Source organism: Aspergillus flavus, chromosome 8 (assembly GCF_009017415.1).
Source record: "Aspergillus flavus chromosome 8, complete sequence".
In the NCBI taxonomy this organism is placed as follows: Eukaryota; Fungi; Ascomycota; class Eurotiomycetes; order Eurotiales; family Aspergillaceae; genus Aspergillus; species Aspergillus flavus.
Window position 1 is genome coordinate 1,685,958 of NC_092403.1, and position 24,647 is coordinate 1,710,604.

The 24,647-nt window shown below is 48.5% G+C and overlaps 11 protein-coding genes and 1 non-coding gene across 12 annotated transcripts; 5 read left to right on the top strand and 7 right to left on the bottom strand.

The window, feature by feature from the left end:
* Positions 1–235: 235 nt before the first annotated feature.
* On the bottom strand, positions 236–792 carry F9C07_2174543 (uncharacterized protein). The gene has a single exon (XM_071509367.1). The coding sequence runs from the start codon at positions 667–669 to the stop codon at positions 391–393; it is 279 nt and encodes a 92-aa protein (XP_071367382.1). The 5' UTR covers positions 670–792; the 3' UTR covers positions 236–390.
* A 563-nt stretch (positions 793–1,355) lies between these two features.
* On the bottom strand, positions 1,356–1,812 carry F9C07_2287417 (uncharacterized protein; the record flags this gene model as incomplete). The annotated part of the gene is made up of 2 exons (XM_071510904.1): positions 1,356–1,691; positions 1,795–1,812. 2 exons carry the CDS (start codon positions 1,810–1,812, stop codon positions 1,380–1,382), a joined length of 330 nt encoding a protein of 109 aa, XP_071367383.1. The 3' UTR covers positions 1,356–1,379.
* Positions 1,813–3,104: 1,292 nt separating this feature from the next.
* On the bottom strand, positions 3,105–3,719 carry F9C07_2110827 (uncharacterized protein; the record flags this gene model as incomplete). The annotated part of the gene is made up of 1 exon (XM_041295304.2): positions 3,105–3,719. The coding sequence occupies one exon, from the start codon at positions 3,717–3,719 to the stop codon at positions 3,105–3,107; it is 615 nt and encodes a 204-aa protein (XP_041151186.2).
* Positions 3,720–4,054: 335 nt separating this feature from the next.
* Positions 4,055–5,664, bottom strand: F9C07_2287418 (putative monooxygenase). Its single transcript, XM_041295292.2, has 3 exons — positions 5,393–5,664; positions 4,432–5,332; positions 4,055–4,380 (listed from the first exon to the last, which is right to left on the bottom strand). Exons 1-3 carry the CDS (start codon positions 5,456–5,458, stop codon positions 4,124–4,126), a joined length of 1,224 nt encoding a protein of 407 aa, XP_041151185.1. The 5' UTR covers positions 5,459–5,664; the 3' UTR covers positions 4,055–4,123.
* On the top strand, positions 5,665–7,061 carry F9C07_2287419 (esterase). Its single transcript, XM_041295303.2, has 3 exons — positions 5,665–6,098; positions 6,165–6,830; positions 6,910–7,061. Exons 1-3 carry the CDS (start codon positions 5,801–5,803, stop codon positions 6,972–6,974), a joined length of 1,029 nt encoding a protein of 342 aa, XP_041151184.1. The 5' UTR covers positions 5,665–5,800; the 3' UTR covers positions 6,975–7,061.
* A 517-nt stretch (positions 7,062–7,578) lies between these two features.
* F9C07_12803 (putative NAD dependent epimerase/dehydratase) lies at positions 7,579–8,732 on the bottom strand (the record flags this gene model as incomplete). Its single annotated transcript, XM_041295291.1, has 3 exons — positions 7,579–7,889; positions 7,949–8,165; positions 8,241–8,732. The coding sequence occupies 3 exons, from the start codon at positions 8,730–8,732 to the stop codon at positions 7,579–7,581; spliced, it is 1,020 nt and encodes a 339-aa protein (XP_041151183.1).
* A 221-nt stretch (positions 8,733–8,953) lies between these two features.
* F9C07_2287421 (putative allantoate permease) lies at positions 8,954–10,963 on the bottom strand (the record flags this gene model as incomplete). The annotated part of the gene is made up of 7 exons (XM_041295290.2): positions 8,954–9,369; positions 9,421–9,506; positions 9,558–9,623; positions 9,678–10,351; positions 10,402–10,551; positions 10,607–10,715; positions 10,772–10,963. The coding sequence occupies 7 exons, from the start codon at positions 10,961–10,963 to the stop codon at positions 9,162–9,164; spliced, it is 1,485 nt and encodes a 494-aa protein (XP_041151182.2). The 3' UTR covers positions 8,954–9,161.
* A 317-nt stretch (positions 10,964–11,280) lies between these two features.
* F9C07_2076579 (salicylate hydroxylase) lies at positions 11,281–12,782 on the top strand (the record flags this gene model as incomplete). Its single annotated transcript, XM_071508825.1, has 6 exons — positions 11,281–11,496; positions 11,542–11,634; positions 11,693–11,908; positions 11,949–12,303; positions 12,354–12,416; positions 12,469–12,782. 6 exons carry the CDS (start codon positions 11,281–11,283, stop codon positions 12,780–12,782), a joined length of 1,257 nt encoding a protein of 418 aa, XP_071367384.1.
* Positions 12,783–12,803: 21 nt separating this feature from the next.
* F9C07_2287424 (fungal-specific transcription factor domain-containing protein) lies at positions 12,804–14,942 on the bottom strand. Its single transcript, XM_071510905.1, has 5 exons — positions 14,642–14,942; positions 14,546–14,588; positions 14,371–14,488; positions 13,813–14,309; positions 12,804–13,764 (listed from the first exon to the last, which is right to left on the bottom strand). The coding sequence occupies exons 1-5, from the start codon at positions 14,681–14,683 to the stop codon at positions 12,869–12,871; spliced, it is 1,596 nt and encodes a 531-aa protein (XP_071367385.1). The 5' UTR covers positions 14,684–14,942; the 3' UTR covers positions 12,804–12,868.
* Positions 14,943–16,101: 1,159 nt separating this feature from the next.
* Positions 16,102–16,173, top strand: F9C07_t228. The gene has a single exon. It is a non-coding gene; the product is annotated as a tRNA-Arg (tRNA).
* Positions 16,174–18,764: 2,591 nt separating this feature from the next.
* On the top strand, positions 18,765–20,906 carry F9C07_12808 (putative MFS peptide transporter; the record flags this gene model as incomplete). Its single annotated transcript, XM_041295301.1, has 6 exons — positions 18,765–19,077; positions 19,135–19,254; positions 19,304–19,526; positions 19,586–19,954; positions 20,005–20,159; positions 20,218–20,906. The coding sequence occupies 6 exons, from the start codon at positions 18,765–18,767 to the stop codon at positions 20,904–20,906; spliced, it is 1,869 nt and encodes a 622-aa protein (XP_041151179.1).
* A 286-nt stretch (positions 20,907–21,192) lies between these two features.
* Positions 21,193–24,272, top strand: F9C07_2287425 (alkaline-phosphatase-like protein). The gene is made up of 5 exons (XM_041295300.2): positions 21,193–22,501; positions 22,551–23,026; positions 23,076–23,562; positions 23,623–23,744; positions 23,795–24,272. Exons 1-5 carry the CDS (start codon positions 22,195–22,197, stop codon positions 24,131–24,133), a joined length of 1,731 nt encoding a protein of 576 aa, XP_041151178.1. The 5' UTR covers positions 21,193–22,194; the 3' UTR covers positions 24,134–24,272.
* The last annotated feature ends 375 nt before the right edge of the window (positions 24,273–24,647 follow it).

The window sequence follows — 24,647 nt, forward strand, 5'->3', positions numbered from 1 at the left end:
TTCCACAGAGTCCCAAAAGCTTTCCTTTGGGAGAGTATCTACGTATCAGCAATTCATCGGACTGTGTCATGAAACTGGCAGTCTTTTGACGTCTCAAACAACCTCTTCTGGTGGGATACTCCTTGAGTAGCTTCACAATACCCTTGCGTCCGTTGGGGAACGAACATGATAATACACGAGGACAAGATGATTGTAATTTGCGTCACTAGAAGGACAGACTTATCACCTACAACATTGCATGTATTGCCTTGCAGGTAGTTACTTCGATTCTGTAGCTTGTTAAACAGAGCTCTCTAGGGCTAAGACTTATGGGTTTGTCTTCGGACCAGTACACTGCCACACCTTTGAGCCTGATGAAGCTGAATCACATACCTTATCGTCCAAGGCCATCTAGAATCCCCAACCATCAAGGTACTTCCCCAGCGTCGCCTCAACTTCTTTGCGAGCTTCCTCCAACTGCTCAGGAGTCCAGATCTCTACGACAGCCGCGTCAAACAAATGCCGCGGCGCAAGGTCCTCGATAAACCAATGAACCCGAGAGAAATCGTCTGCCCCGTCAATTGTTGGCGACCGCAGCGCTCCAACGTTGACCAGTTCATCGTTCCATACCTTTGCAAGATCCCACTGGATATCGCGGTCACTGCCAAACTCTGCCGGACCTTGGCGCATCGGCTTAGAAGTTGGCAGATTTTCTGCATCGGGAAATCCGTGCAGAATGGCTTCACGGAGATCTCCTGTCTCCTCGGAGTATGGCACGGTAAGAGCACCAGAAATGCTATGGGAGGAGTGGAGATATTCAGTAACAAGAATGGAGATATGGGAAACGAGCAAGTCGGTAATATGAAGGGTGTCTGGGTCGTAGAGGGTTTTAAGAAGTTCTTTATGTTTCCAGATTAGTGATCTCGCTTGGGGACAGGATTACTTTCGCAAGGCAAAAAGTGAAAAGAAATGAATTGGTGCTTCCTCACCGAGGCTCGCTTGAACGAAAGTTGGACGACCCGTGGGAAGTTTTGAGAGAACTCCATCGAGTCCCTCGGCCACACATCGGTCCAAGCGATCGCGCAGACCACTGGTCCGCCAGCCATTGATCAGTTCGTACCGATCGGATGCGCTCAATTGCCAGTCAAGGAGACCCCTATAGAAGTCCGCATGCGAAGAGAAAGGGCCTCCAACTACTTGAAAGCTTGGTGGACCTGCACACACGTTTCCATCGGCGTTAAAGGCCAAACCCCCCAAGCCCTTGACAGTATCAGGGAAATCGTAGTCTTGGAAGGCTTGACGACTTCTGCAAGTTGAGCAAGAAGGACTTGTTGCTTATCGGAAGGAAGAGTGGGAAAGTCATCGCCAAGGTTCTTTCCAGGATGGTATTTTTCAAGAACCTATGCCTGTCCACTTGGCTCATTCTCGCCACTGTTCCAAGCGTAGACTTGCGGGACGATGGTGTGTAGAGCTGAGTCTGCTAGGGCTGACCGAGCCACCGTCATCGCGGCTACTTTGTTCTCGACACGCAGGTCCTCATTGAAAGTATCAAACGGCTTGAAAAATCGAATAATCAAGTGACTGGTATGCTCGGGCATTGCCACAGTTTCTGGCTTACGAGAGCCATGGCAGACTTCCCTGGTGGGTTCTGAAAGATCGACTTGATAGACCAAGTTGCTTCGGCTATAACTGAGGTGGTTTATGTTAGATACCTGTAGTGATCAGTCAAATCATCCAAATACCCTGAAGAAAGACAGTCACCTCCAAAGCCAGCTCGCGCCGTATTATTTCCCCAGCAAGGGCCTGATAGCTAACAGCGGAAGGAGTAGTCATGGAGATTGGTAGTCTAGAGAACAAAATTGGGGAACAGTAAGATGTGATGTGTACACCTACAGAAAGTTAGATTAGCACTTTTTGAACTTTTCTCAGAAGCAAGAAAATAAAATTCCAAAACAACAAAAAACAAGCATGAACAGTGTTGCCTAGGACTAGGTTATGCCAGCCACAGTGGACTGGCACAAAAAAGACGATCTACCGACAAACAAAGAATCATTACTACTAGCTCTCTAGCTCCCAACTATGGTCTTTCACCCACTGCTGTATTTGGTTGGACTTCTCGGCACATGTGTTCATTGGGAAATGTTGGCCTAGGGGGTCTTCCAGGACCTATGTCATCAAACACCAATACACTAAATCACTTGGCGAAAAGGATTAATGTGTTGTTTCCATAACATCAGCCAAGACCAGCAGTTGATCAGCCTTGCATATAGGCACTCACATGTTCAAGGATGTCCGCCTCTGAGCCCTTGAGCGCCATCTAGTTTGGGTAGTCACCCCTATGGGCAAACCTGCACACTAGCTCGACACAATTCAACAGTTGGAAACCCTCTACGAGTGATAAGTACTTGTTTCCAAGTTTAGTATACCCCTTTCAATGGCGATGCACCTCCAAATTCGGCGTCGAATTGAACGTTCTGATCATCCCACAACAGGGCTAATACTTGTGAGCCGGCCTTAACACGTATAATAGATAGACACTGCTAAGATTACACACAGTATACCCGGCGATTTCCTGTTCCCTCTGTCCTCCATCTAGCACTGAAGAGTGTGACTAAGAACAACGTAAGCGATGTGACGAGTAAGAGGAAAGCACTGAAAAAGGGAACATTTTTGAATACGCTGACACCATGGGCTGCAGGAATCCCTGCCATGCACCTGCCAGTCTTCCTCGTTTGAGTCAGTATTCCCCAGTATCCTCTCAATCCGGTTTCTGCACATTTCCGGACCTTTTAGTGTACCAGCAAGTCAGCGTTCTATCCTCTCTTTGAGTAACATTGTCTCCCATCTGTCCATTCTTTCCTGGTACATCTCTTTGATAATTTGTCGATGCAGGACACGGGCGGTCCTCCCTGGCAATATATTTCCAAATAGCATGTCTCTGAAGCACCTGTTCATCTTGTGAAAGAAATCTTCCAGACTATCAAACTCAGAAGAAATCCGAAAGTGTAGGCCGCCGCAGATACAATGATTATCGTTGTCACAGTTTTGCTTGAAGAGATGTACTCCTGCACCGTCCTCCATCTTCCAGCATAGCACTCCATCCAAGTCGGTTGGGTACGATACTCTCATTGATCGAACTTTCTCCAGTCGGCAGAATTGCAGATATATGATCTGGTGATCGTAGAATTGGTGATTATAAGAGAATATGTGACACTCTTCAACCCCTGTTCCCCCTCATGCCACCTAGATCTCATATTACACAGGAACTGCGCATGCATACTTTCGATCGATGGTGCATGTACGAGAATATTGATAAGGCTCCGGACATTCTGCCACAACCGAAACAAATCACCAAGGGACGCAGGATTGGGTGGGTGAATTCCGATGTATATAGGCACCTTGTGGAACGGAAACGTATCATAGCCACGTTGAATAGCATCTTCTTTCTCTTCGATTAGCCATGATAGGCGTAATTCAGGGATTCGGAAAGAGAGCCATTGTCGTTTCTGTGGGTTAAGGCGAATTGAGACGCTTATACGAGAGTACAAGTGATGTGAGATTTCCGCATATAGCTCCTTGCTGGTGCGAAGGATAGCGAGACGAGTTCGCCTCCGTTTAAATATTGGAGGACCTTTTAGTGGGCCGATGATATGCCTTGGAAACAGCCAGTCCCATATGCAAAGCCGCAGCTCAGGCGGTAGGATTGCAAAGTTTCCCAGTCCAGCGTCGGTAGAAGACATGATGGATAACTGCTGAATTAATGTAAAAGTCGTGCAAAAAGCATCAGTCCAGTTGAATATTAATCCAGTCAAGAGCATGACTCACTTACAACTTTGGTGACGTGCAAATGCGGGCCAAAGTGTAGCCCCTTATAGTGTCCATTACATTTTAGTTTTTAGACACCATATATAAACAAGAATGGGGCACTTCCCTGACATACTGTGATGTTATATACTTCTACGAGGTATCTCCACGTGAACTACCATCTGGTTTTACTCAATGTGAGTTATCGTTTTGGGGAATTCGTAGTCAATTTTATAACCAAAACAGAACAAAGCTTCAAGCGCATTCATATCCGAGCTTAAGTAAAAGTAATACATATTCATAATTTATAGGACGAAAGAACCTAAAGATCTTGCTACAGTCACGCCAAGCGTGCAGATTCGCCGACAACTGATCTTTTTGTCAATATCGCCGAGTGCTCATTTAATTGCTCCCAAGAATGCGCATCACGACATGCCTGTCGACTTAATCGCACCGCCCGCTTTGTACGCATTCTCATTTCTGTTTCGTACATGTCCAGTGCAGCCTTTTGGCCAGTTTGTCCAGAGTAAATTTGAGCGATGGCATCCGCCAGATGGAATGCATCCAGGAGTCCGTGGTTTGCAGCCTCACCACGATCTAGTCATCGTCAGCATCCTTTCGTTGTCCAGACAGATATGCACAACTTACACATTGTCATAGCATGTGCAGCGTCTCCAGCCAGCGTCACACGGCCATTATTGTTATCCCAGTCCAGGCACTCCCAGTCAGCCAGTTTGATCTCTAGTACGGGGGTCCCCTCAGGTATTTTTTGAACTGCATTTCTCAAAACGGGTACAAAGCCCTCGGCCCGGCGCTTCATATTGGCCAGACGGCCCTCATCAGTATGAGCTACCTCGTCAGCGGAGGTATGTACCGGCCAGGACATGCAGATCTGCGCTCGATATCGTTCATGATCTGTCCCAACTGTTCCATTCACGTGCGGAGTCTCCAGCATAGAAAACCAGAAGAAGGCCCCCGTCTCAGGATGACATCCTTGAAACAGAAGCGGATCCATAGAGCGAAGCGGTTTGATGTCCTCCGGGGAGAGATCCACAGCTACTCCTGTAAATCGGATTGGTAACAGTACGTTACTATACGCATCAGGTCTTAACATTTGTCTGATCGCTGACCGACTTCCCTCGACCCCCACGACCATTCTTCCAGTCGCAGAGGATCCGTCGTCAAACTTCAAGTTTACCTTTTCTGGTAGAGTCTCTAGATCCACGCCCACCACTCTTCGATCCCAGTGTACCCGGTCTTCGATTCCGTGGAGCAAGGCCTTTCTCATCTTCTCACGGTTTACGCGCCACCGCACAGAGGGCGGGATCTTGAATTTCGGCTCTCCCGTGGCAAGATTGATGAAAAGAAAATTCCCATTATCGTTCAGGGCAACGTCCGGATCGACCTGGACATCTTGAATCCGGGCTAGAACGTCTGCGGGGAGCATCTGCTGAAGATATTCCAGCGCCCAATGGAGGGTGATAGCCCAGCCTTGACCACGAGCATCGGGTGTGGAGTCTCGCTCATATATTTCGAAAGGTATGCCTTTCTATTCACTGTTAATATAAGTCTACTTTAAGTCCATGTTGAGGGTAGGTGTGAGCAAAACCTTCTTTAACGCCTGGCCGAGGGTTAAGCCGACAATGCCGGCGCCAACAATAAGAACAGGATCCATGATGTTGCGAATCTTTGAGATGTAGTGGAGGTGTAAGGCATGGTAAACGTGTTGTCTTTATTACTATTACTAGGATTGCCCTTGACATCACTATCATCTTTGACTAGGACCCTTGGGTCGGCTAAGTTGAAGGTTATCCGACGATCGGACCGTCGCATAGATAAGTGAACGCGATGCGGGGCTTTGGCTTCAACCTTCCAACTTCTGATTAGGACTGGACGTTGCCGTCGGAAACTGCCGATCGCCTCAGGAATCGTTCAGCCGAATCACTGTATAAATCATCGGTAGATTCACACTATCCGACCATAGGATAGCAATCGCAAATCAATCAGAGAAGCAAAAATGACAGCACACGAAGCCCTGAACCCTATCCACCCGTCCGTCCTGCCTCATTTGGACCCCGTCTTTATCAAACTCTACAATGAAAATGTCGCCAACACCCCCAACAAGCCCATAGACTTGGCCATTCTTCGATCAAAATATTCCGTGTTATATTCTTATGGTACCGGGCCAGCCCCCGATCCAGCTAGAATATACGATGCAACCGTGCCGGGATATAATGGCGATTTGATTCCAGTGCGAGTATACGAGCCATCGTCTCCGGGGCCTTGGCCGGTGCATATTGATTTTCATGGCGGTGGTATGCACTCCTTCCCTCTCTTGTATCCTCGGATGTAATCTAGCAGAAGACTAATGCCGACCGCAGGCTGGGGCCTTGGCGACCTCGACACTGAAGCTCATATCTGCAAGCATCTGTCCGTCAAAGCGGACGTTTGTGTAATCGACATTGGTTACCGGCTGGTCCCAGAACAGCCGTTTCCCATTGGCATCCAAGACTCCTTTGCTGCCCTGGAATACATTCATGCCCAGGGCGCTTCCAAGTTCAACATTGACACGACCCGCATCTCCCTTGGCGGTGTCTCAGCTGGAGGAAACATCGCCCTGATCGTGGCCCACCTTGCAAGGGATGCCAGCATCCCTCTGAAACTCGTCGCGGTGGGCACACCCGTCATTGACGATATCTCCAAGTACGCCTCTGCAAGCGAGTCTCCATACCCCTCTGTCCAACAGATGGAGCACGCGCCCACTCTCAACTGGGCCAGGTTGAAGTGGTTCGATAATCTCAAATGGGAAAGCCTTTCCAGCGATGTGGGTTTGAGGAAGGAGCAATTAGATAAAATCAGCTGGTATGCGAATGCAATGAATGCGCCTAGTTTCACCAACCTACCCAAGACGGTGATCTACACTGCTGGCTGTGATCCGCTACGAGATGAAGGAGAGGCGTACGCAATGAAGCTAGTGGAGGGTGGCAATGAAGTTACGCTTAAAAGGTTTGAAGGCGTGCCACACCCTTTCATGCATATGGATAACGGTATGACGATTTCTACTTTTCTTCCTGCTCATTTCCTTCCGGGTGTTTTGGAGACCCATGCTGACCAGACGTGGCGCAGACTTATGGCAGGCGAAGGAGTTTATAGACAAGACGGCTGCGCATATTCGGGTTGCGTTACATTAGACATATTGTATTATTTTCCTAAATCAAGAGCAACTGAATCTGATATAGAAAGAATACTTAAATTCGATGCACTCCTTGAGCCCAGTACTCTTAAGTTCCTAATAACTCATGGCGGCCATGATTTAGTTATGTACTTTGGGTGACGACTTTAGTGCAATATAGCTTCGGTATATGGATAGAACCGTAGCTTTGGAAGCATATCTGAATGGTCTAAAAGGCTGGTTATTCGTCTTGCAAACAAACCCAGTACCCAAGTGTAGATTGGCTAGACCTTGCCTTTGCAGTTGAAATAAGATGTTTACCCTTAATGTAACATTGTCCATGATAATTATGGAACGCGGCTATTTGCTATTAGTGATTAAGAGATAACATCTACAGCAAAAGATTGTCTATATTCATGTTGAGTCTAGATTTCTTGCGCAGATAAGATTCACAAGATTAAACCAGTGCCACTTACTCCAGGCGCTTATGAAAGCTCAGAGAGCATTTTGATTTATACCTGTACGCTAAAATGATTACTTCTTCAGTGTGTAACGGCCCTGAAGAATATCCCCATTATAAAACCCTCACATTTCATTCCAATATTTGTATCCTAGACGCCCATCTAAGAGGCCTGCTCCAACGCATACAGCTGTCTCGCCAACGCTACCAAGCTCTCTTTCAACGGCTTAAACCTCACATCCAACATCAGTTGCACCTTTCCTGAATCGCACGAGTAATGCGTATCCTTTATTCGTTTCCCGGGCTCTCCCTCTGCGATCCTATCCTGGCTCTCCGGAAGCTCCTTTCGGACTATATCGGCTATCTCCTGTGTGTCGTACGATCCCTCCGTCACCAGGAAGCGCTGGTGAGACGGTAGATCCACAGTTAGTGCCTGCAGACTAGTCCGGGCAAGGTCTTCAACGTCAATCCATACTAAGATGAACTCGTCAGGGTAATCCGTTTTGTTGGAATAACTAAAACAGCGGACTTACCGGGTGCCTTTGTAGGTGGGATTCCATTGCCCTTCAACACATCCCAAACAATCTGGTTGCTGGCATTCAATTGCGATAACGACTCGATCGGATGAATCATCTTGCCAAAGACCATTCCTGGGCACAATGTGACCAGCTGATAGCTGACTTCGTGGTCACGAACGTAATCCCACGCTGCTTTCTCAGCTATCACTTTAGACGCTCGGTATGCAATTGGCTGTGATGGTCAGTGCTGTGCTAGATCCAAACTAGTCATAACAGACAGAGGAAGGTAGATAAATTGGACACATACAACGAGGCTCGCATTCTTTCCCTCTTCATAGGTTAACGGACACCAATCCTTCTCCGTATACACCCTTCCGGGCTGCGGCCCCAACGAGGCATCATAAACCGCCGCAAAGCTCGACATGATCACCACCTTTTTGACTTCGGGATACTGTGAGGCAGCTTCGCATACGGTAACTGTTCCCTTGAGGGCGGGGATAAGAAGCTTCTCCTCAAATTCTTCGGGCGTGGCATCGTAGCTGAACGCGCTCGCCAGATGCAAGATGCCCTTGCAACCGGCCACAGCGGGCGCAAACTGGGTTACATCAGTCGGGTCGCTGATAACGACCAGTTCGAGGTTCGTTATGTCCACGCCTGCGGCAGTCAGGGCTGCTTGCGTCGCGGTCGCCTTTTGTTCGGAGCGGACTGTGCCGCGGACGTGGTGGTTTGTGGAAAGAAGGAGAGAGATGCAGTGCGCGGCAATGAAGCCATTGGCGCCTGTTACTAGAATTTTAGACATGCTTAATTCTGTGGGATTTTCGAAGAGTAAAAAAGTTCACTGATGCTGTCTGAGAGAGCTGTCGGGCAATTCCTGGTTTTAATACTCAGCCAAAGTTGGGGGAATTTCAGTGGTTATCCAACGTCCGTCGGATAAGTGGGTTTAGAGCGGCGGAGACCTAAATAGATCGTCTCATGCATGAATGAATCCGACGCAAGCAATTTCGGAAGGCGGCTTTCCCACTTATCTGAAATTATTGTTCCACCGATTGAACTATTCTTATCAATCAATCATTTACCTCGGAGGTCTGTGTGGAGTGGAGTCTCCAGTCTACAAAAGGGTGGATACGTAGGCAGCTTACTTATATCATTCGTCAATGGTGGACCATTCTCAATAATAGTGATAGTAACAAACATTATGGATATCCATCCCTAGTACATTAACCAGCCGCTAATACACATATCGAAAGTTCACGTCGTCCTGCACGTCTTCCTCTGCCATCCTTCCGTTAGCCAATTTCCCCTCCATGCGACTTCTCGCCGGGGTTCCCAGACGATCGGCTCTCGCATTCCGTCGTCCATAAACAATGCGGAGGGCACTGGATACCACAATTGCACCGGCGTTGACCGCCACAATCGTGATTTTGGCCGGTATATACCTGATATAGTTAGATTTAGAGGCACATAGAGCTACTAGTAGTGGTGCTTACGCAGGGGCATCCTTCGCTTGGAAGGTTTGGGGACCAATAACATTAGCAATGCTGAATGCGGCGGAGACAAGAGAACTGCCGGTGACCTGTAACTCTCAGCTACCGTCCAGCATGATAGGAAGGGTAGGAAAATATACCTTCATAGTGTACCCTTTGAAGTTTGCTCCGGTCCAAGCGAAAATCAGTGCCAATGGAGCCACAGTCTACTTCAGTTAGTCCCTTCTCTATCACCCAGTCGGCAAGAAGATATAATATACCGTATTGACCATGTAAATGCCCACCAAGCATCCTGCCTGGTTACTCCTGGGTAGGAACGACATTAAGCACGAACCCAGCAACGTCGGAATTAACAATACATCAATAGCCAGCCATCGCGAGAACCCACGAGCGATAGCCCATGTAGAAAGAGTCGTCGCCGCAATACTAACTACCCCCGAGGGCATATTGAGCAACGCACTTTGCTTCGACGTATATCCGAAGTCTTTGATCAGGATGGACGAGAAGGTGGTAATAACACCGCTGGGAATGGTAATCAAAATAGTCAGGAGGACGAGAAGCCAGCTTTGCAGGTCACCAAATGCTTCCATTACCGAGCCCCAGCGAAAGACTTTCTGGCCGACTCCAGCTTGGTCATCTCGAAGACGTTGTGCAATTCGGTCGCGCTCCGTTTGACTGAGGAACTTGGCTTTCTCAACATTTTCCGGTAGGACAAACAAGACCAATATAGAAGCGACTACGTTAACCACGCCTATCACGACGAACATGATACGCCACCCATGGAAGGACATATTCGGGGGTGCGTGCTGAGCAGCGAACGAAATCAACCCTCCAACGATCTGGCCCATGCCTAAGCCGCAGTACCAGAAGCCATATCTCGGTGTGGACTCGGCGCGAGTGTACCACATGCTCGTGTACATGGTAAGGGCCGGTGCTGACCTAGTAGTTAGTGGGATGGTTCGAAGTGAAAGCACATTGACATACCAATAACAGCCTCCAGCATTCCGAGCAAAACACGCAACGCTATCATGCCAGCAAAATTCTGTGCGGCTGCTGAACAACACAGAATCACACCCCAGAGAAATACATTGACCCCAAGCACCTTTGTGATAGGAAATCTCTGGAGGAGAATGCCTGTTAATATTAGCATGTATCATAGAATTGAACATTTTAGCTATGCTACACATACCCTGGGGGATTTCGGCAACAGCATACGCCAGGAAGAACGCCGTTGCCAACCATGAAAAGTCGTTTCCACTCATATGTAGATCATCCTGAAGGCCCATGACATTCGCATACTATCGTCAAGTCAGCGTATGTCACAACTGAACGCCAAGAGGTAGCGACCCCCTACATTGAGGGAAATTTTGTCCACAAATTGCAGGAAGTACGTTAGAAACATGACAGGCAGGATTCGCCAATCGACTCTCCGAAGCAGGGCCCGGTCATCGTGCAGATCTCCGACGTCGTAGTCATCACCGGACAATTTGCCGTTCATCCCGATGTCTTTTTCGTTGGTAGGTGTCATTTTCACTGTATTTGCCATTGAACAGTTTTGATTGAGGGTGGCATGATCTTAAAGGGATTATAGCAGGAGTCAATTAAGTGTAGCTACATTGATACTAGTGCTTTGACTGTCTATACTTTCCCAGGATGATAACGATAGCCGTAAGTGGGGACTGTTATGCATCCGTCGCATAGATAGGCCGGGGTGGCTGTTGCCCTGATAACGTCGGATGAAGCTTGCCGCTGCTATGGATATGGATGACGGTAGACGTCCCTTCACTAGCCGTGCAAAGATATAAGACCCATCGAGAGTAGGACTTATGATCATCATTCGGATCAAGAAGAACAAGCACGACAATGCCCTCTCGCACTGACTCTCCTCTGAACATTGCCATCATTGGCGCCGGTCTTGGCGGCCTCTCGGCTGCAGTGGCCCTCCGGCGTCAAGGACATTCCGTGACGGTGTATGAACGATACGACTTCGCAGGGGAGGTGGGAGCCTCGCTGAGTGCTGCCTCCAATGGATCAAGATTCCTCGAGCAATGGGGTGTAGACATCAAAGCGGCAAAGCCGGTACGATACCCTATGTCTTGGATAAGCCAATACTAACGGCCCCAGGTGATTTTGAAAAGGTTGATTATGCACGATTGGTCTACTGGAGAGGTGAAAAGCGAGTACGGATTAGGAGACTACAAGTCGAAGTTTGGAACTGTATGCCTTCCTTCCATATTCCACAATATTGCTTTGCTGATAAGTTACTTTAAAAAAGGATTACAACAACTTCCATCGGATTGACATCCACAAAGAACTTCTCAAGTCTGCCTTCGAAGAGCCCGGCGAAGGCCCGAAGTGTACACTCAAAGTGAATCACAAAGCCACTGCTCTTGATGCAGAAGCAGGCATCATCCAATTTGAAAACGGCGCTTCAGCGACAGCCGATCTGATCGTCGCTGCTGATGGTATTCGCGTACGTCTTCTGGTCCCAGTAGCCCCATTTACCATTGCCAGAGTACTAAATAAGAAAGTCTTCCTCTCGTAACCTAATCGGAATAACCCCCAATTTTACAATGTCCACCTCATGTTGCTACCGCTGCATCATCGGGGCCGATAAACTGCGCTCCCTCGGACTCGACGATTATATCTCTAACGAAGCCATCGAGTATTGGGGTGGTTTTGGCATCGACAAGATCGTTATGTCTCCCTGTAGCAACGGCGAGGTCGTAAGCTGCTACTGCTTCTACCCGGCAGAGTATAATGAGCTCCGTGAAGATGGATGGAATATCTCCGCTACGCCCCAACAACTGGTGGACACATTCCCTGGGTTGGATCCTAGGATGAAGAAGTTGATGTTGAATGCGGAGGATATAAAAATGTGGCGATGTATGTATTCTATTCCCTTTCTGCTCAGGACAGCTGTTCTAACGATGTAGTGTATCGGCATGAGCCCTACCCGTACTGGGTTAAGGGTAAGGTTTGCCTTCTTGGTGATGCCGGTACGTTTTTATCCCTCATATTGATGGAAGATGAGATTGTACTAAGAAACAGCCCATCCAATGATGCCGGATCAATCCCAAGGGTCTTGTATGGCCTTCGAAGATGCCGGCGCTTTAGGCCTGGTTTTCCACCGGACATTCCGCGAACAATATAGTGTCACCGAAGGACTTAGCTTATACGAAAAGCTGCGCAAGCCGAGAGCAACCCGCGTGCAGGAAGCTAGTTTCAGGGCTCGAGAAGATCTCAGCGAACGTATTGGGTGGAGTTCATCGACAGATCGACCTGGGAAGTTGACGATTGAGGAAGTTTGCGGATACGATATGCGAAAGCATTTGGATGAGTTAGTCGCGGCGATTGCGCAGTAGACAAATCAATGGAACTGAACGTCTTATGTATTTACCATTTACAATATATGACTTCCATCACATTACTTCGTTATCTATGCGACATTTCATACAAACACCATCCCGGGGAACAGGCTATATCTCACCCTTGCCCAATTCCTTTCAGCCTCATCCGCCCATACGGTCTCCAGTAACTGTCGAGCGTGCGAAATATGTCCAAACCCCAAAGTATTCTCCATAACCATCAGTCTTTCCTTGACCAGCATCTGTCTCTCAACATCTATGCTACTAGCCCCAGCAATTACCAGCGGGAAAAGTAAACATCCCTCTACAGGACTACCATATGGAATGGTCATCACAGCATTAAGAATAGGAGAGACCGCGGTTTCCACCATCTCGTGGTGCGGATCATACCCATCAACAACCTGATGGAGGCGTAGTCGAACCGCCCATTCAAATGCCGTTGTAACTTGATCTGTCTCGTGGTCCGTAACCGCGGTGCTATCATAATCCGCTCTCCATGCGTCCAACTGAGACTGAACATGAGATGCAGCAGTTCGAAAGCCGAGCTCGGAGAGTTCATCAACGCGCCGGCTGCGATGCGCCGCGAGTAAGTTGACCATACCTAGAAGTTCGAGCAATGCTGGGACCATCCCAGAGACAGCATCTACGGGGGCAGATGAGAAACTGCAAATCGACTTATCCGCAGTAAGGTCAGTGAGTTTCGCACCCTCTCGAAGAAGTGGGGGCTTGCAGCGGGATATTGTCGACATGGAGTCCAGATACCGAAACAGCTGGAGGCAAAATTTCCCTTCCGGTGTCCCTTCAAGTGATTGGTCTCCTACTGAAGCGAGGAGTGCACTGGCAGCCTTCAGATGCCACTCCCATGCATGAGAACTGCCATCGCATAGCTCAGTTAGACAGAGGAGCAGTACCGTGGTGCAGGCTTCTAGCGTGGATTGGCCGCCTGCCGTCGAGAGAAGTTGTTTTACTTGCGCCAATGCTTTTTGGGATTAGCTTCCATGAACCCTGATCGCGGTATCATACATACCTTTTCCCTGGCGCGCTAATGCGCGATTCCAAATGCCCGGGTAAACACGTTTCCAATGGCAACCGCTCAGGCCTAGAATCACACTAGTCACTGTGTCTGAACTGGCTGCCATCGGTAACAAGATTGACAGAAAGGGATTACCGTCGGGATCACCGGACCGCGACAGTGAGCGCGCTACGATGTGTAGATAGTGATTGAATAGCGAGCGCTCTTCGTCATTGTGCAGATAAGGGTTGGCGGATCCGCAGGGTGATGCGACAGGCATGATGATCTCCTCCACAGCCAGCCATGGGGATAAGCTTCCTATCGGATCATCGACAGCTTGATCGGAAGGGGATATCGGATCTGGGGTTGCTAGAGATAGACTGCTTTCGGAAGAAGGGGGAAGCGACGGGTCGGTGGAGCTAGGGAATGACGGGGAGGCTTTCCATTGACAAGGGAGGTTTAGGCGGCGGCAGTCGCTGCATCGAGGTTGGATCTCGTCGCACTTCTTCTTCCTACTGAAGTTAATAACCGCGCTAATACGCTGTAGCTGTCGCTTCGCATCGGTTGTTTTACCTCGCCTTGCAGGACAGGCAACCACCGCGTGATCGGGACGCTCGAGGACGTCGATAGGCTATGGTTTTGGGGTCTAGTTTTCCGCCCGGTCGTTGGGGTTCGCAGACATGCCCCAGACCTAAGAGGAGACCAAATCAACTCAGTCATTCCATATTAAAACGTGCGATACACATACGGGCGCAGCGGGAACAGGGGGCGCCCCCGTCACAGCGCTGTTTCTATTGACTGTTAGCGGCGATCACAGTATCTAAGTTTCGGTATTCGAACGTACAATCTTTGCGCATCGCGCGCATACACGACCAGTGGAATTCATGGCGGCAGTAGTGAAGCCACGACAATAGCATATCCATGATGCAGGGAGTGAGGAGAAGCGACGGAACGACACGGACTCTTATCGCCCATCCGACGCGACGGACGATCTAAAATTGATAAAGCTTCCCAACTCGGGGCTCTCTCCCGTCGGTGATTCGTGGATAAGGCCAGAGGAGGCGATATGCAGCCTATCACCGACATTTCTCTTATTAATGGATAGATATGCGATCTCCACAAGAGTCGCTAATGCGGCAAAGACCTGGGGTAATGAAGAGCACTGACCTTTTTTCCCCGCATTCTTTCCCTTGTCATCGGCATGGGGGTTCTTCCGGGCTCCTTGTCTTTATATCCTCGGCTATGATTCAGTCTCTATATATAACAATCATATCATATCCATACCTAGTCTTCGATTTCAGTCATTGTTGAAATCTACAAGACTCGACTTCGACTCAACCTACCTTCACTTGGCAGCAGTTGATAATGACAAGTGGAGAGACTCGGTTACCGGTATCTCATATTGAGCCAAAAAGATGAATGGGTTCTCCATTATTAACATCGTTGTGTTGGCTTCTTCGACAATTCAAATAGAGGCAGGAAGGGAATACCCCGATGCGCTTAGTCTTACCGTTTCGCTAGAACTTCGGTTCTACCTAGCTCCAAACTGTTGAATGTTGCTGGTTCGTGACGGCTATCAAAGGTGAATTAGAGCTGAATACCATGGGCTAGTACCACTCTACGTAGAGAAAGCGGGGGCAGGAAACTAAATTAGAGTAAGAAGAAGCTTTCTGGATTGCATATATCTGTCTATTTACTCCTTCGAAGCTAGCTGAGGTCATCATGCACCTTGTACGTTTGTCGGTCACGGTTGGACGATCGGATGTTATATCCTATGTCAGCATAGGATGAGATATCTTGAAGAACAGCTGTTAGGGGTCATAGATGCTTTTTAGTCCTTCAGATTGATGCTTACTTTTATCTTCATTTCTCCCAGGAAACGGTAATCTGAGGATCATTTACAACAAAGTCTAACCAAATTATCCCAATTGACAACATGAAACTCTGGTAACATGGGCGGGGGTCACTTGATACTCCGACGTGAAACTTAATATATGGATGGTTACAACGGTAGTAAACTTAGTGATTGACAAGATTGCTAGTTTGTTATCCAAAGATATATATTTGCAACCGGTTGGTTTGGCCCTTTGGGTTCCCTGCCATCATTATTAACGCTGTAGGTCTCAGAACAGCGTCTTAGATCGTAATAATATGCTACATATAATGACGAGAATATATTCGTAGACAGTGATTTTTTTTTAAACCGAGATTAACGGACATTGAATCGAAAATTAGATTGATATACGTAGTAACAAAATAGTTTTGCTTGATAATAGTAAACATATAAAATGTTTCCAACAATTAGGCCGGCTGGCCCAATGGCAAGGCGCTTGACTACGAATCAAGAGATTGCAGGTTCGACCCCTGCGTCGGTCATTTTTTTTTTGGTTTGTTTGTGTTTTGCTTGGGTTGATTATCTGCTGTATCCGTCCCGTTACCCACAGAATTTGTCCTGAGTTGCTACAGTTTTTGCAGGGAAGATGCCCTGCTACCTCATTGTACTTCGTAGACAGTCCATGTTCCATCATCGAGAGTGGGCAGTCTAGACGCGAGCCTAGCCTAGCGAGTCATTGTTCGGTTGATCATTCTAATCTCGTAACAATACTTGACGCGAGCCATCTCCGCTTGAGGATCCATGAATGCCGATCGAGCGGGCACCAGTCAGATAGCGTCGGTCACACCTGATGCGAATATCTCACCGACAAGAAAGATGTCGAGGCTGTGGAGAAACCGTTATTGATCAGGATGCGTAGTGGAAGTTACTGTACAGAGAGAGGATCGAGAATTAGAGGAATCTCTCGTAGGGTACGGAGTAGACTGATCGATACCACGTCATTAGGTAAATGCAATAGAGAAGAAACACGAGAATTGGCGTCGAATGTAGTGGTCACTGTAGGGTTTAAGTTGTTGAGGCCGTCGTTCGAAAGGTGACTAGTATCCATGATGTACATACGTCGTATATTAGATGGTCTAGGGATGACCAGGGATTCCCCGCAAACCCCGCATGACTACCCAACAACACCCTAGAAACGTTACATGTACAAGAGACCGGGCTTTCAGGGAGTCCAACAAAAACATAGAACCGGCGAGACCGAACCTTATCTTCCCTTTATGTATCCAAGCGCCACACTGAGCGCCCCTTGAAGCAAGGACCCGTACGGTGTACTAATGCACTCAATCCCATTGGCGAGCAGTCAAGTGACACCCAATCAACCACCCAATGGGGTAAACTCCACTTCGACGGGGAGGAAGAAGACATGGCTAAGCATGGCCAAGAGAGTTTCTTTTCGTCGAATGGTCTTACACAAAGGTCGGCAAGGCCGGGGAGACGGCACAACAAAGAAAAAAGAAAACACATGGGTGGCGAGGGTGCCGAGGTTCATCCCCGTACTTAAAGAATATATACTCAGTTACTCGTACCAAACTACTCGTATATCCAGATCTCATTTCCGTTACCTAATAAGCTGGTGAGAGCTGGGGGGCGAAAAGATGGTTCCTGTCTCCGGGATTGTTTTTACATAATAAGCGGCCCTCAGTCTGGGGAAATGATTAGATTAGATTCCCCGGTCGCATTCTGTTAATAATGAGAACCGACAACATGGACAGGGATGGAGAAAGCACCCCAGTAGTCTATCTATTGACTTTATCTGAACCTCTATTGGTGATCGCGTATCATGATATCCATGCTCTCATGCTTTGGATGGCATCAACGGTCTGGTTACTTCCTTTTCCCTGCCAAGGCCACGCCGAGAGAATGTAAGAGTGGCTAACTTCGGGAATCCGACGGGTGGGGGTCGGAGGTGAGAAAGCGAGAAATCTGAACGAAAATGGTGTAATCCAAGTCATTTCCAATCATGTGGCCGCTCCATCGGGAAGGGTAGCTAGCTAGCTAGCTTGCCTGCCATGGACAGTTTAGTGTTCAGATGGTAACCAGAATAGAAATCAATGCTGATTGACTGGAATGTCAGAATTAGCTTCTAGCAAGGTAACATCGCGTGGTCGAGGTTAAGCCTGATGTCCGGGGTAAAAGCACGGAAAAGGTAAGGGTGGCTGACTCAGCCGCATGGCAAACATACCACTTGCTTCCCAGTTTTGCCATTATCTCCTCGTCCTACGAATGTGAGATAGGGAGCTGGAACAACCATGGATGATTGGTGTGCCAAGGGCCTGAGGTTGCACTACAACCTGCCAGCCAAGAAACCCGCCAAGCCATGGTTCACTCCCGCGACTGGTGAATTATACTCCGCTTGTGCTTCTTTCTCTGCGCTCAGACATGTCCGCTTATCTTCGCGTAATTTCATTTCACTTCTCTATCTATTCGGTCGGCTGGTTCCGAATCCAAGTGCCATAGCCAAGACGACCATTTGATTTCTCGTCCAGTTATACCTTGCAATGATCAAGGTTCATTCATCTGGCATAAACTTATAAGGCCGGTTATCAACGGGTGGTCTTATGTTGGGGACCAGTGACCGGTTTGAGATAATCCTCCGTGGCTGGCCTTAGATCGTATTGGAAATGTCAGATTACCGGTAGGAAAGTAGTATGGATGTAGATACTCATATGTAGTAGGAAGTACAGTAGTAGTAGTACTGGAGGAGTAGTAGTGTAATCTAAACCACGAGTGGCAATTGGACCGGCATGGGTCATGGCACGCGATAAATCATCCCAATTGCTTTTTTCTTTTTCTTTTTTTCTTTTCATGATTATTATTATCATAATAATAATAATAATAATAAATAATATATATATTTTTTAATTTGAGTGACCTTTTTGTTTAACACTTGATTTCCCCTCCCCCCAAAATCCTAATTCTCGTCCCACATGAACCACCACATGTATTAAAAGCCCCAAGTCTTCTCCCCGTCTTCCATTCCCTTCTTTTCTATCACAGTCACATATCTATACACATACACATTCCCTCCCCTCTGTGTTCGTTTTAGTCTGCGCGCGTGACTCGACTCGACATCATGAATCCCTCCGACCCCTCGGAGACGGTCGAGGTCGCCAAAGCGACAGCCAACCTTCATGATGCCCATTTGTATGAAAAAAAGGCTCCTTCCATTGACAAGGACTTGGACATCACACCGAGTATTGAAGAAGTACCGGCGACCAAAGTTGTTGGCGCCACCACCGATGATACCGATCTCCAAAAGACCTATCCGACCGACGAGGAACTGAGAACCCTGCGTCGAGTGTGCGGACAAATCCCATGGACCTCATATACCGTGGCGTTTGTGGAACTGTGCGAGCGATTCTCCTACTATGGAACCACAGCCGTTTGTGTGTCTCTCTGCGCTGGCACATCCATCCTTGAGATCCCGTGCTGACATGCATTAGTCGTCAACTTTATCCAGCGTCCCATGCCGGCAGGCTCCTCCACCGGTGCGACCTATGATAGTTCACGAGTGCCGGGAGCGTTGAACATGGGCCAACAGGCCTCCACTGGTTTGACCTTGTGTAAGTCGCATGTCCTTTTCGAGGGAAAGAGTGGGTCCTGAACGTCTAGTCAATTCCTTCTGGTCCTACATCATGCCCACGGCCGGCGCATTCGTGGCCGATCAATACTTGGGTCGATTCCGCACCATCATGTACTCCATCGCTGCCGCTTTGCTTGGCCATTTGATTCTGGTCATCTCCGCCATTCCCAGCGTGATCTCCCACCCCCAGGGCGCGATCGCCTGTTTTTCGATCGGTCTGATCATCATGGGCGTGGGAACGGGCGGTTTCAAGTAAGGCCTCACCCAATCCTCCTCGTCATATTGAGATTCTAGATACTTATGCAAATCAGATCGAACATTTCACCCCTCATCGCCGAGCAGTATCGCGAGGAATATCCATACATCAAGACCCTTGCCTCCGGGGAACGGGTGATCGTGGACCCAGCCATCACCGTCCAGCGGATCTACCTGTACTACTACTTGACTGTCAACATTGGTTCCATCACCGGCCAGGTGAGCATGGTCTATGCCGAGAGATATGTTGGGTTTTGGCTCTCGTACTTCCTGCCGACATGCTTGTTTCTGTGGTGCCCGACGGTGTTGTTCCTCTGCCGGAACAAGTACTACCGGGTGAAACCACAAGGCTCCGTCTACACACAGGCGTTCCGGCTCTGGAAGCTGGCGATGAAGGGGCGGTGGTCGCTGAACCCGGTTCGGCTGTAGGTGTCCCAACGTGTCCTGTCTGGCCTAAAGTATACTGATAAACTAGGTTCAAACGCAATGACAAGCCATTCTGGGAACCAGTCAAGCCGAGTGCTTTGGGTCCTAATCGTCCTCAGTGGATGACCTTCGACGACGAATGGGTCGACGAGGTTGCTCGTGGGCTGAAAGCGTGCAAAGTGTTCCTGTGGTACCCTCTGTTCTGTATGTCTTTCCCCCCATTGTCTCTATCTTTCACCCATACTAATGTAGAGTTGCCCAGGGCTCGCATACAACCAGATGTTAAACAACTTGACATCCCAAGCGGCCACCATGCACCTCGGTGGTGTCCCCAACGACATCATCAATAACCTCAACCCCCTTGCCTTGATTATATGCATTCCTATTTTTGATCGGGTCATCTACCCTGGCCTGCGACACCTGGGATTCAACTTTACGCCTATTAAGAGAATCACGTGTGGGTTCGTGGTTGCCGGCTGCTCCATGATCGCCGCCACGGTGATCCAACACTACATTTACGTGAAAGGCCCTTGCGGCAAAGAGGCCAACTACTGTCTCGATGAATATGGAAAGTATTCGCCCATCTCCGTCTGGACCCAGGCAATTATCTACATCCTCGGTGGTATCTCCGAGATCTTTGCCTCCATCACCTCCCTCGAGTATGCCTTCACCAAGGCCCCCAAGAACATGCGGTCGATCGTACAGGCCGTTGCACTCTTCATGAACGCCTTCTCCTCCGCCATCGGCCAGGCCTTTGTCGGCTTGTCTAAGGATCCCTTGCTGGTGTATAACTATATGGTGGTGACAATCCTAGCCTTTGTCGGTGCCATTGGATTCTGGTTGAGCAACTACAAGCTGGATCGGAGGGAAGACGAGTTGAACAACCTGCCGCAGAGCAAATATACCGAAAAGAATGGCGTGAGTTTGGACGAGGAGAATGCCCGGAAGTAAACGGACGGACCGGTGCGCCAGATACCCTGTTACGTGGAGATGTAATGTGATGCTAGTTATGTAACCTAATCGATTATGCTCGGTGCATTGACGCCTCTCAACTTTGATTATGATCCTTCCCCGTTATCCGTATCTCTTAACCGTGCATATGTTGGGGGTCTAGTAACTCGTAGTTTCTGTCTTCACCCGCCGCATCCAAAGGGAGACGGCATGGTTTATTTATGGGCTGGGTAGTACCCAAACAATGGTGGTATGTATAAAATAATAACACACGATCTCGAAGAAGAAAAAAAAAAAAAAAAAAAAAAAGGGAAAAAAGGAAGGACGGTCGTGAGTAGTCAAATTAATGTTTTGGTTTCCCCAAAAGGTTCGATGAGCTTGACAGACCCTAAGCGCTACTGATTTCCACTTCGAGATTGTACAATATACGCACTGTATTTCCCTGAGTGAATGCCCGGTCTGCCATGAGCATCATACCATCTGCAAGTATTTCCACGATTAAAGACCAGAAAAAAAGATGTTCTACAGGATGAGCTCATCTTAGAGCCAAGCACGTAATCTGAAGCGGAATCTCCACTGTGGGGTAAAGGAGCTTTTAGTTTATTCAACAACCTTCTCTGTAGGAGAACAGTGGACTCTCGGGTTTATTCTGTCAATTAGTTGAATCTGGAGATATTCAAGCTTATCGTCCTTGCAGATTGAGAATGACAAGCATTAAGGTTGTAGGGACTGGTCGGATGTGAGACGTGACATTTGACAACCCTAACTCGGTGGAAATACATTTCCATGAATAAATTCATATCCGGCCGAAAAGTAAGACGATCATCAATTGACCCCCCCTCCTTTATTGGACGATCATGATGCCATATCCGCTAAAATGAAGCTCTTGAAGCATCATCACCTGGTGAGAATATACTTGTCCAGAGTCATGGTCGATATCCAATGGGCAACCAACTGCACCTGGCACCTGCACCAGCTTTTGAGATCTCATCCCGATAGCTACAGCCGAACCTGGTGGGTCTGAACTCTAATTTACCCAATACGGCACGTCAATTGCACCCCTGGATTCGCTTCACTCCAGTATCTGTTTGTCCCTAGACGCGCGGCGCTCGCAAAAGCTCGGCAAACCGTTGGATGGCATCATCCCGTCGCCCGCAATCGCAATCGCAACCGCAATCGTGGACTCATGAGCTGTTCCCCCGCATTTGAGCTGATTGATATATCTACGGAGCCCAGCTGCAGATCCTAGACAGCTTCCCCATGCCAGCTACAACTTCAGTCAGCCATCATGAAGCTCTCAAGCATTGTGGCCCTGTCGGGCCTTCTGGCGGTTTCAGAGGCTCTCCCGCAGCAACAGATATTGCAGAGAAATGTCGCCAAGAAGCCCAATTTCCTTTTCATTATGACTGATGACCAGGATCTCCAATTGAACTCGACTGCATACACCCCGCATATCCTGAGTCTAATCAAGGAGAAGGGCACCGACTTCGCAAATCACTTTGTCACCACGGCTCTATGCTGTCCCTCGCGGGTCAGTCTGTGGACAGGACGTCAGGCTCATAATACCAATGTGACGGATGTGAGGCCACCCTGGGGTACGTGACTATTCATCCCATCGCATGCTGAGTAGACTAACTGTAATAGGCGGATATCCCAAGTTCATCTCGCAAGGCTTCAATGACAATTGGTTCCCCGTGTGGTTCCAGGATGCCGGCTACAACACCTATTACACCGGAAAGCTCATGAACGCCCACAGTCTCAGTACCTACAATAAGCCGTTTCCCAAGGGCTTCAACGGATCAGACTTCCTTCTCGACCCGCACACCTACTCTTACTACAACTCCACCTACCAGCGTAATCGCGAACCCCCCAAAAACTATGCCGGTCATTACACGACCGATGTGATCACTGAGAAGGCTCTGGGACTCCTGGACGAAGCCCTGGAGAGTGACCGACCCTTTTTCGTGGCTGTTTCGCCGGTTGCTCCCCATTCGAACATTGATCCGAACACGATGGGCACTGCTGCAAGCATCATGTCTGAGCCGATCCCTGCGCCTCGCCATCGGCACTTGTTCCAGGGCGTCAAGGTACCCCGGACTCCGAGCTTCAACCCGCTCAACGTAAGTCTACTCTTTCTGAACCGAGGAAGGGGCTCACTGACAATTCCAGCGCACCGGAGTTAGCTGGGTATCCAACCTTGCGCTGCAGAACCAAACCGTGATTGACTACGAAGACCATTATTATCGCCAGCGACTGCGTGCCCTGCAAGGAGTTGACGAACTGGTCGAGAAACTGGTCTCTCGTCTTGAGGAAAGTGGTGAGATTGACAACACCTACATCATCTACACTTCCGACAACGGATTCCACATCGGTCAGCACCGTATGCCCCCAGGCAAAACTACTGGTTTTGAAGAAGACATCCGAGTCCCGTTCTTCATTCGAGGCCCAGGAATTCCCGAGGGAAAGACCGAGGACAGCGTTTCGACACACATCGACCTGGTCCCAACTTTCTTTGAATTAGCCGGTCTGCCACTGCGCGACGATTTCGACGGCACGCCATTGCCGATCAAGAGACAGTCGGCTTCAATTTCCCATGAGCATGTTACTGTGGAATTCTGGGGCACCGCCGTTCTGGAGGGTGACTTTTCCAAGATCGGTAAGGCATTTCCTGCTGACTAGTTACACCATTAATGCGTGCTAATCGAGTCACCTACAGGTCCGGACGGGGATGCAAGCATGCCGAACAATACCTACAAGTCTGTCCGTATTCTCGGCGAGGGATATAATCTTTACTACTCCGTATGGTGTCACGGCGAGCACGAGCTCTACGACCTAACAGTACGTCGCTGCAACTCATCCATCTCAGTGAAACATACTAATGAGCCCAGGCCGACCCTTACCAAATCAACAACATTTACACACCCAGGAACACTACCTCCCAGCTCCTCGGGCGGCCCCTGCAGGCAGTTATCACTCGTCTTGATGCTCTACTTCTCGTTCTGAAGACCTGCCAGGGTCCCACCTGTATCGAGCCGTGGAAGGTAATCCACCCTGACGGCTCTGTGCAGAGCCTGAAAGACGCGCTTCATCCACAATTCGATAATTTCTACCAGGAGCAACCTAAAGTATCGTATGATCATTGCCTGGACGGATATCTTCTTTCCAACGAGGGCCCGCTGGTTGGGCTGCAGTACCGGGATGGATTGAGCTGGTCGGCGTGGGCTTGATTCCGATGATCATGAGGACACAAAAATTATTGTAATGTATAGATTGATGGCCTTGTACATAGAGGTTAACTTGTGATACCATATATTGTTCAAGCTGCATTTGCAAGCGGGCTACCTAACAGGAATTAGAAGTTAATTTGTTACGAAGGAAATATCATAGCACCGTATTTATGTCGTGCTTTAAAAAGCATCATCGACTTAGGTTATCTCAATATATGTAAGCGTCGACCCTACCAGTGTAGATATGGTAAGAAGGCGATAATCCAAAGTAAATATAGTAGTCTCGTAGATCTCTCTTCGAGCGCTAACGTGCTGTCACTACTAACAAGTCTAATCCACTAACCTCTCCACATATGGTGCTCGATATAGTTATTTTAAAGATGTTTAAGCTAAGGTTCAATGGCAGGTTATGACTGCTTTTACCTTTATTTTCTAAGGCCTGTCATGTAGCATCAATGCTTCAATTACCAAGAACCAACTAAGCAAGCGGGTTCCGGGTATTACCATTATACTC

Excerpts from the sequence above, each read along its gene's own strand:
- F9C07_2287419 (XM_041295303.2), top strand. The coding sequence starts at position 5,801 with ATGACAGCACACGAAGCCCTGAACCCTATCCACCCGTCCGTCCTGCCT. Across the intron at positions 6,099-6,164 it reads TATTGATTTTCATGGCGGTG|GCTGGGGCCTTGGCGACCTC; the intron begins GTATGCACTCCT and ends TGCCGACCGCAG. Across the intron at positions 6,831-6,909 it reads TTTCATGCATATGGATAACG|ACTTATGGCAGGCGAAGGAG; the intron begins GTATGACGATTT and ends GACGTGGCGCAG.
- F9C07_2287425 (XM_041295300.2), top strand. The coding sequence starts at position 22,195 with ATGAAGCTCTCAAGCATTGTGGCCCTGTCGGGCCTTCTGGCGGTTTCA. Across the intron at positions 23,563-23,622 it reads GGGTGACTTTTCCAAGATCG|GTCCGGACGGGGATGCAAGC; the intron begins GTAAGGCATTTC and ends AGTCACCTACAG. Across the intron at positions 23,745-23,794 it reads ACGAGCTCTACGACCTAACA|GCCGACCCTTACCAAATCAA; the intron begins GTACGTCGCTGC and ends TAATGAGCCCAG.
- F9C07_2287424 (XM_071510905.1), bottom strand. The coding sequence starts at position 14,683 with ATGAATTCCACTGGTCGTGTATGCGCGCGATGCGCAAAGATT. Across the intron at positions 14,489-14,545 it reads CCCCTGTTCCCGCTGCGCCC|GTCTGGGGCATGTCTGCGAA; the intron begins GTATGTGTATCG and ends GTCTCCTCTTAG. Across the intron at positions 13,765-13,812 it reads ATTAGCGCGCCAGGGAAAAG|CATTGGCGCAAGTAAAACAA; the intron begins GTATGTATGATA and ends AATCCCAAAAAG.
- F9C07_2287418 (XM_041295292.2), bottom strand. The coding sequence starts at position 5,458 with ATGGATCCTGTTCTTATTGTTGGCGCCGGCATTGTCGGCTTAACCCTC. Across the intron at positions 5,333-5,392 it reads TCGGCCAGGCGTTAAAGAAG|AAAGGCATACCTTTCGAAAT; the intron begins GTTTTGCTCACA and ends AACAGTGAATAG. Across the intron at positions 4,381-4,431 it reads TGCACATGCTATGACAATGT|ATCGTGGTGAGGCTGCAAAC; the intron begins GTAAGTTGTGCA and ends GACGATGACTAG.
- F9C07_2174543 (XM_071509367.1), bottom strand. The coding sequence starts at position 669 with ATGCGCCAAGGTCCGGCAGAGTTTGGCAGTGACCGCGATATCCAGTGG.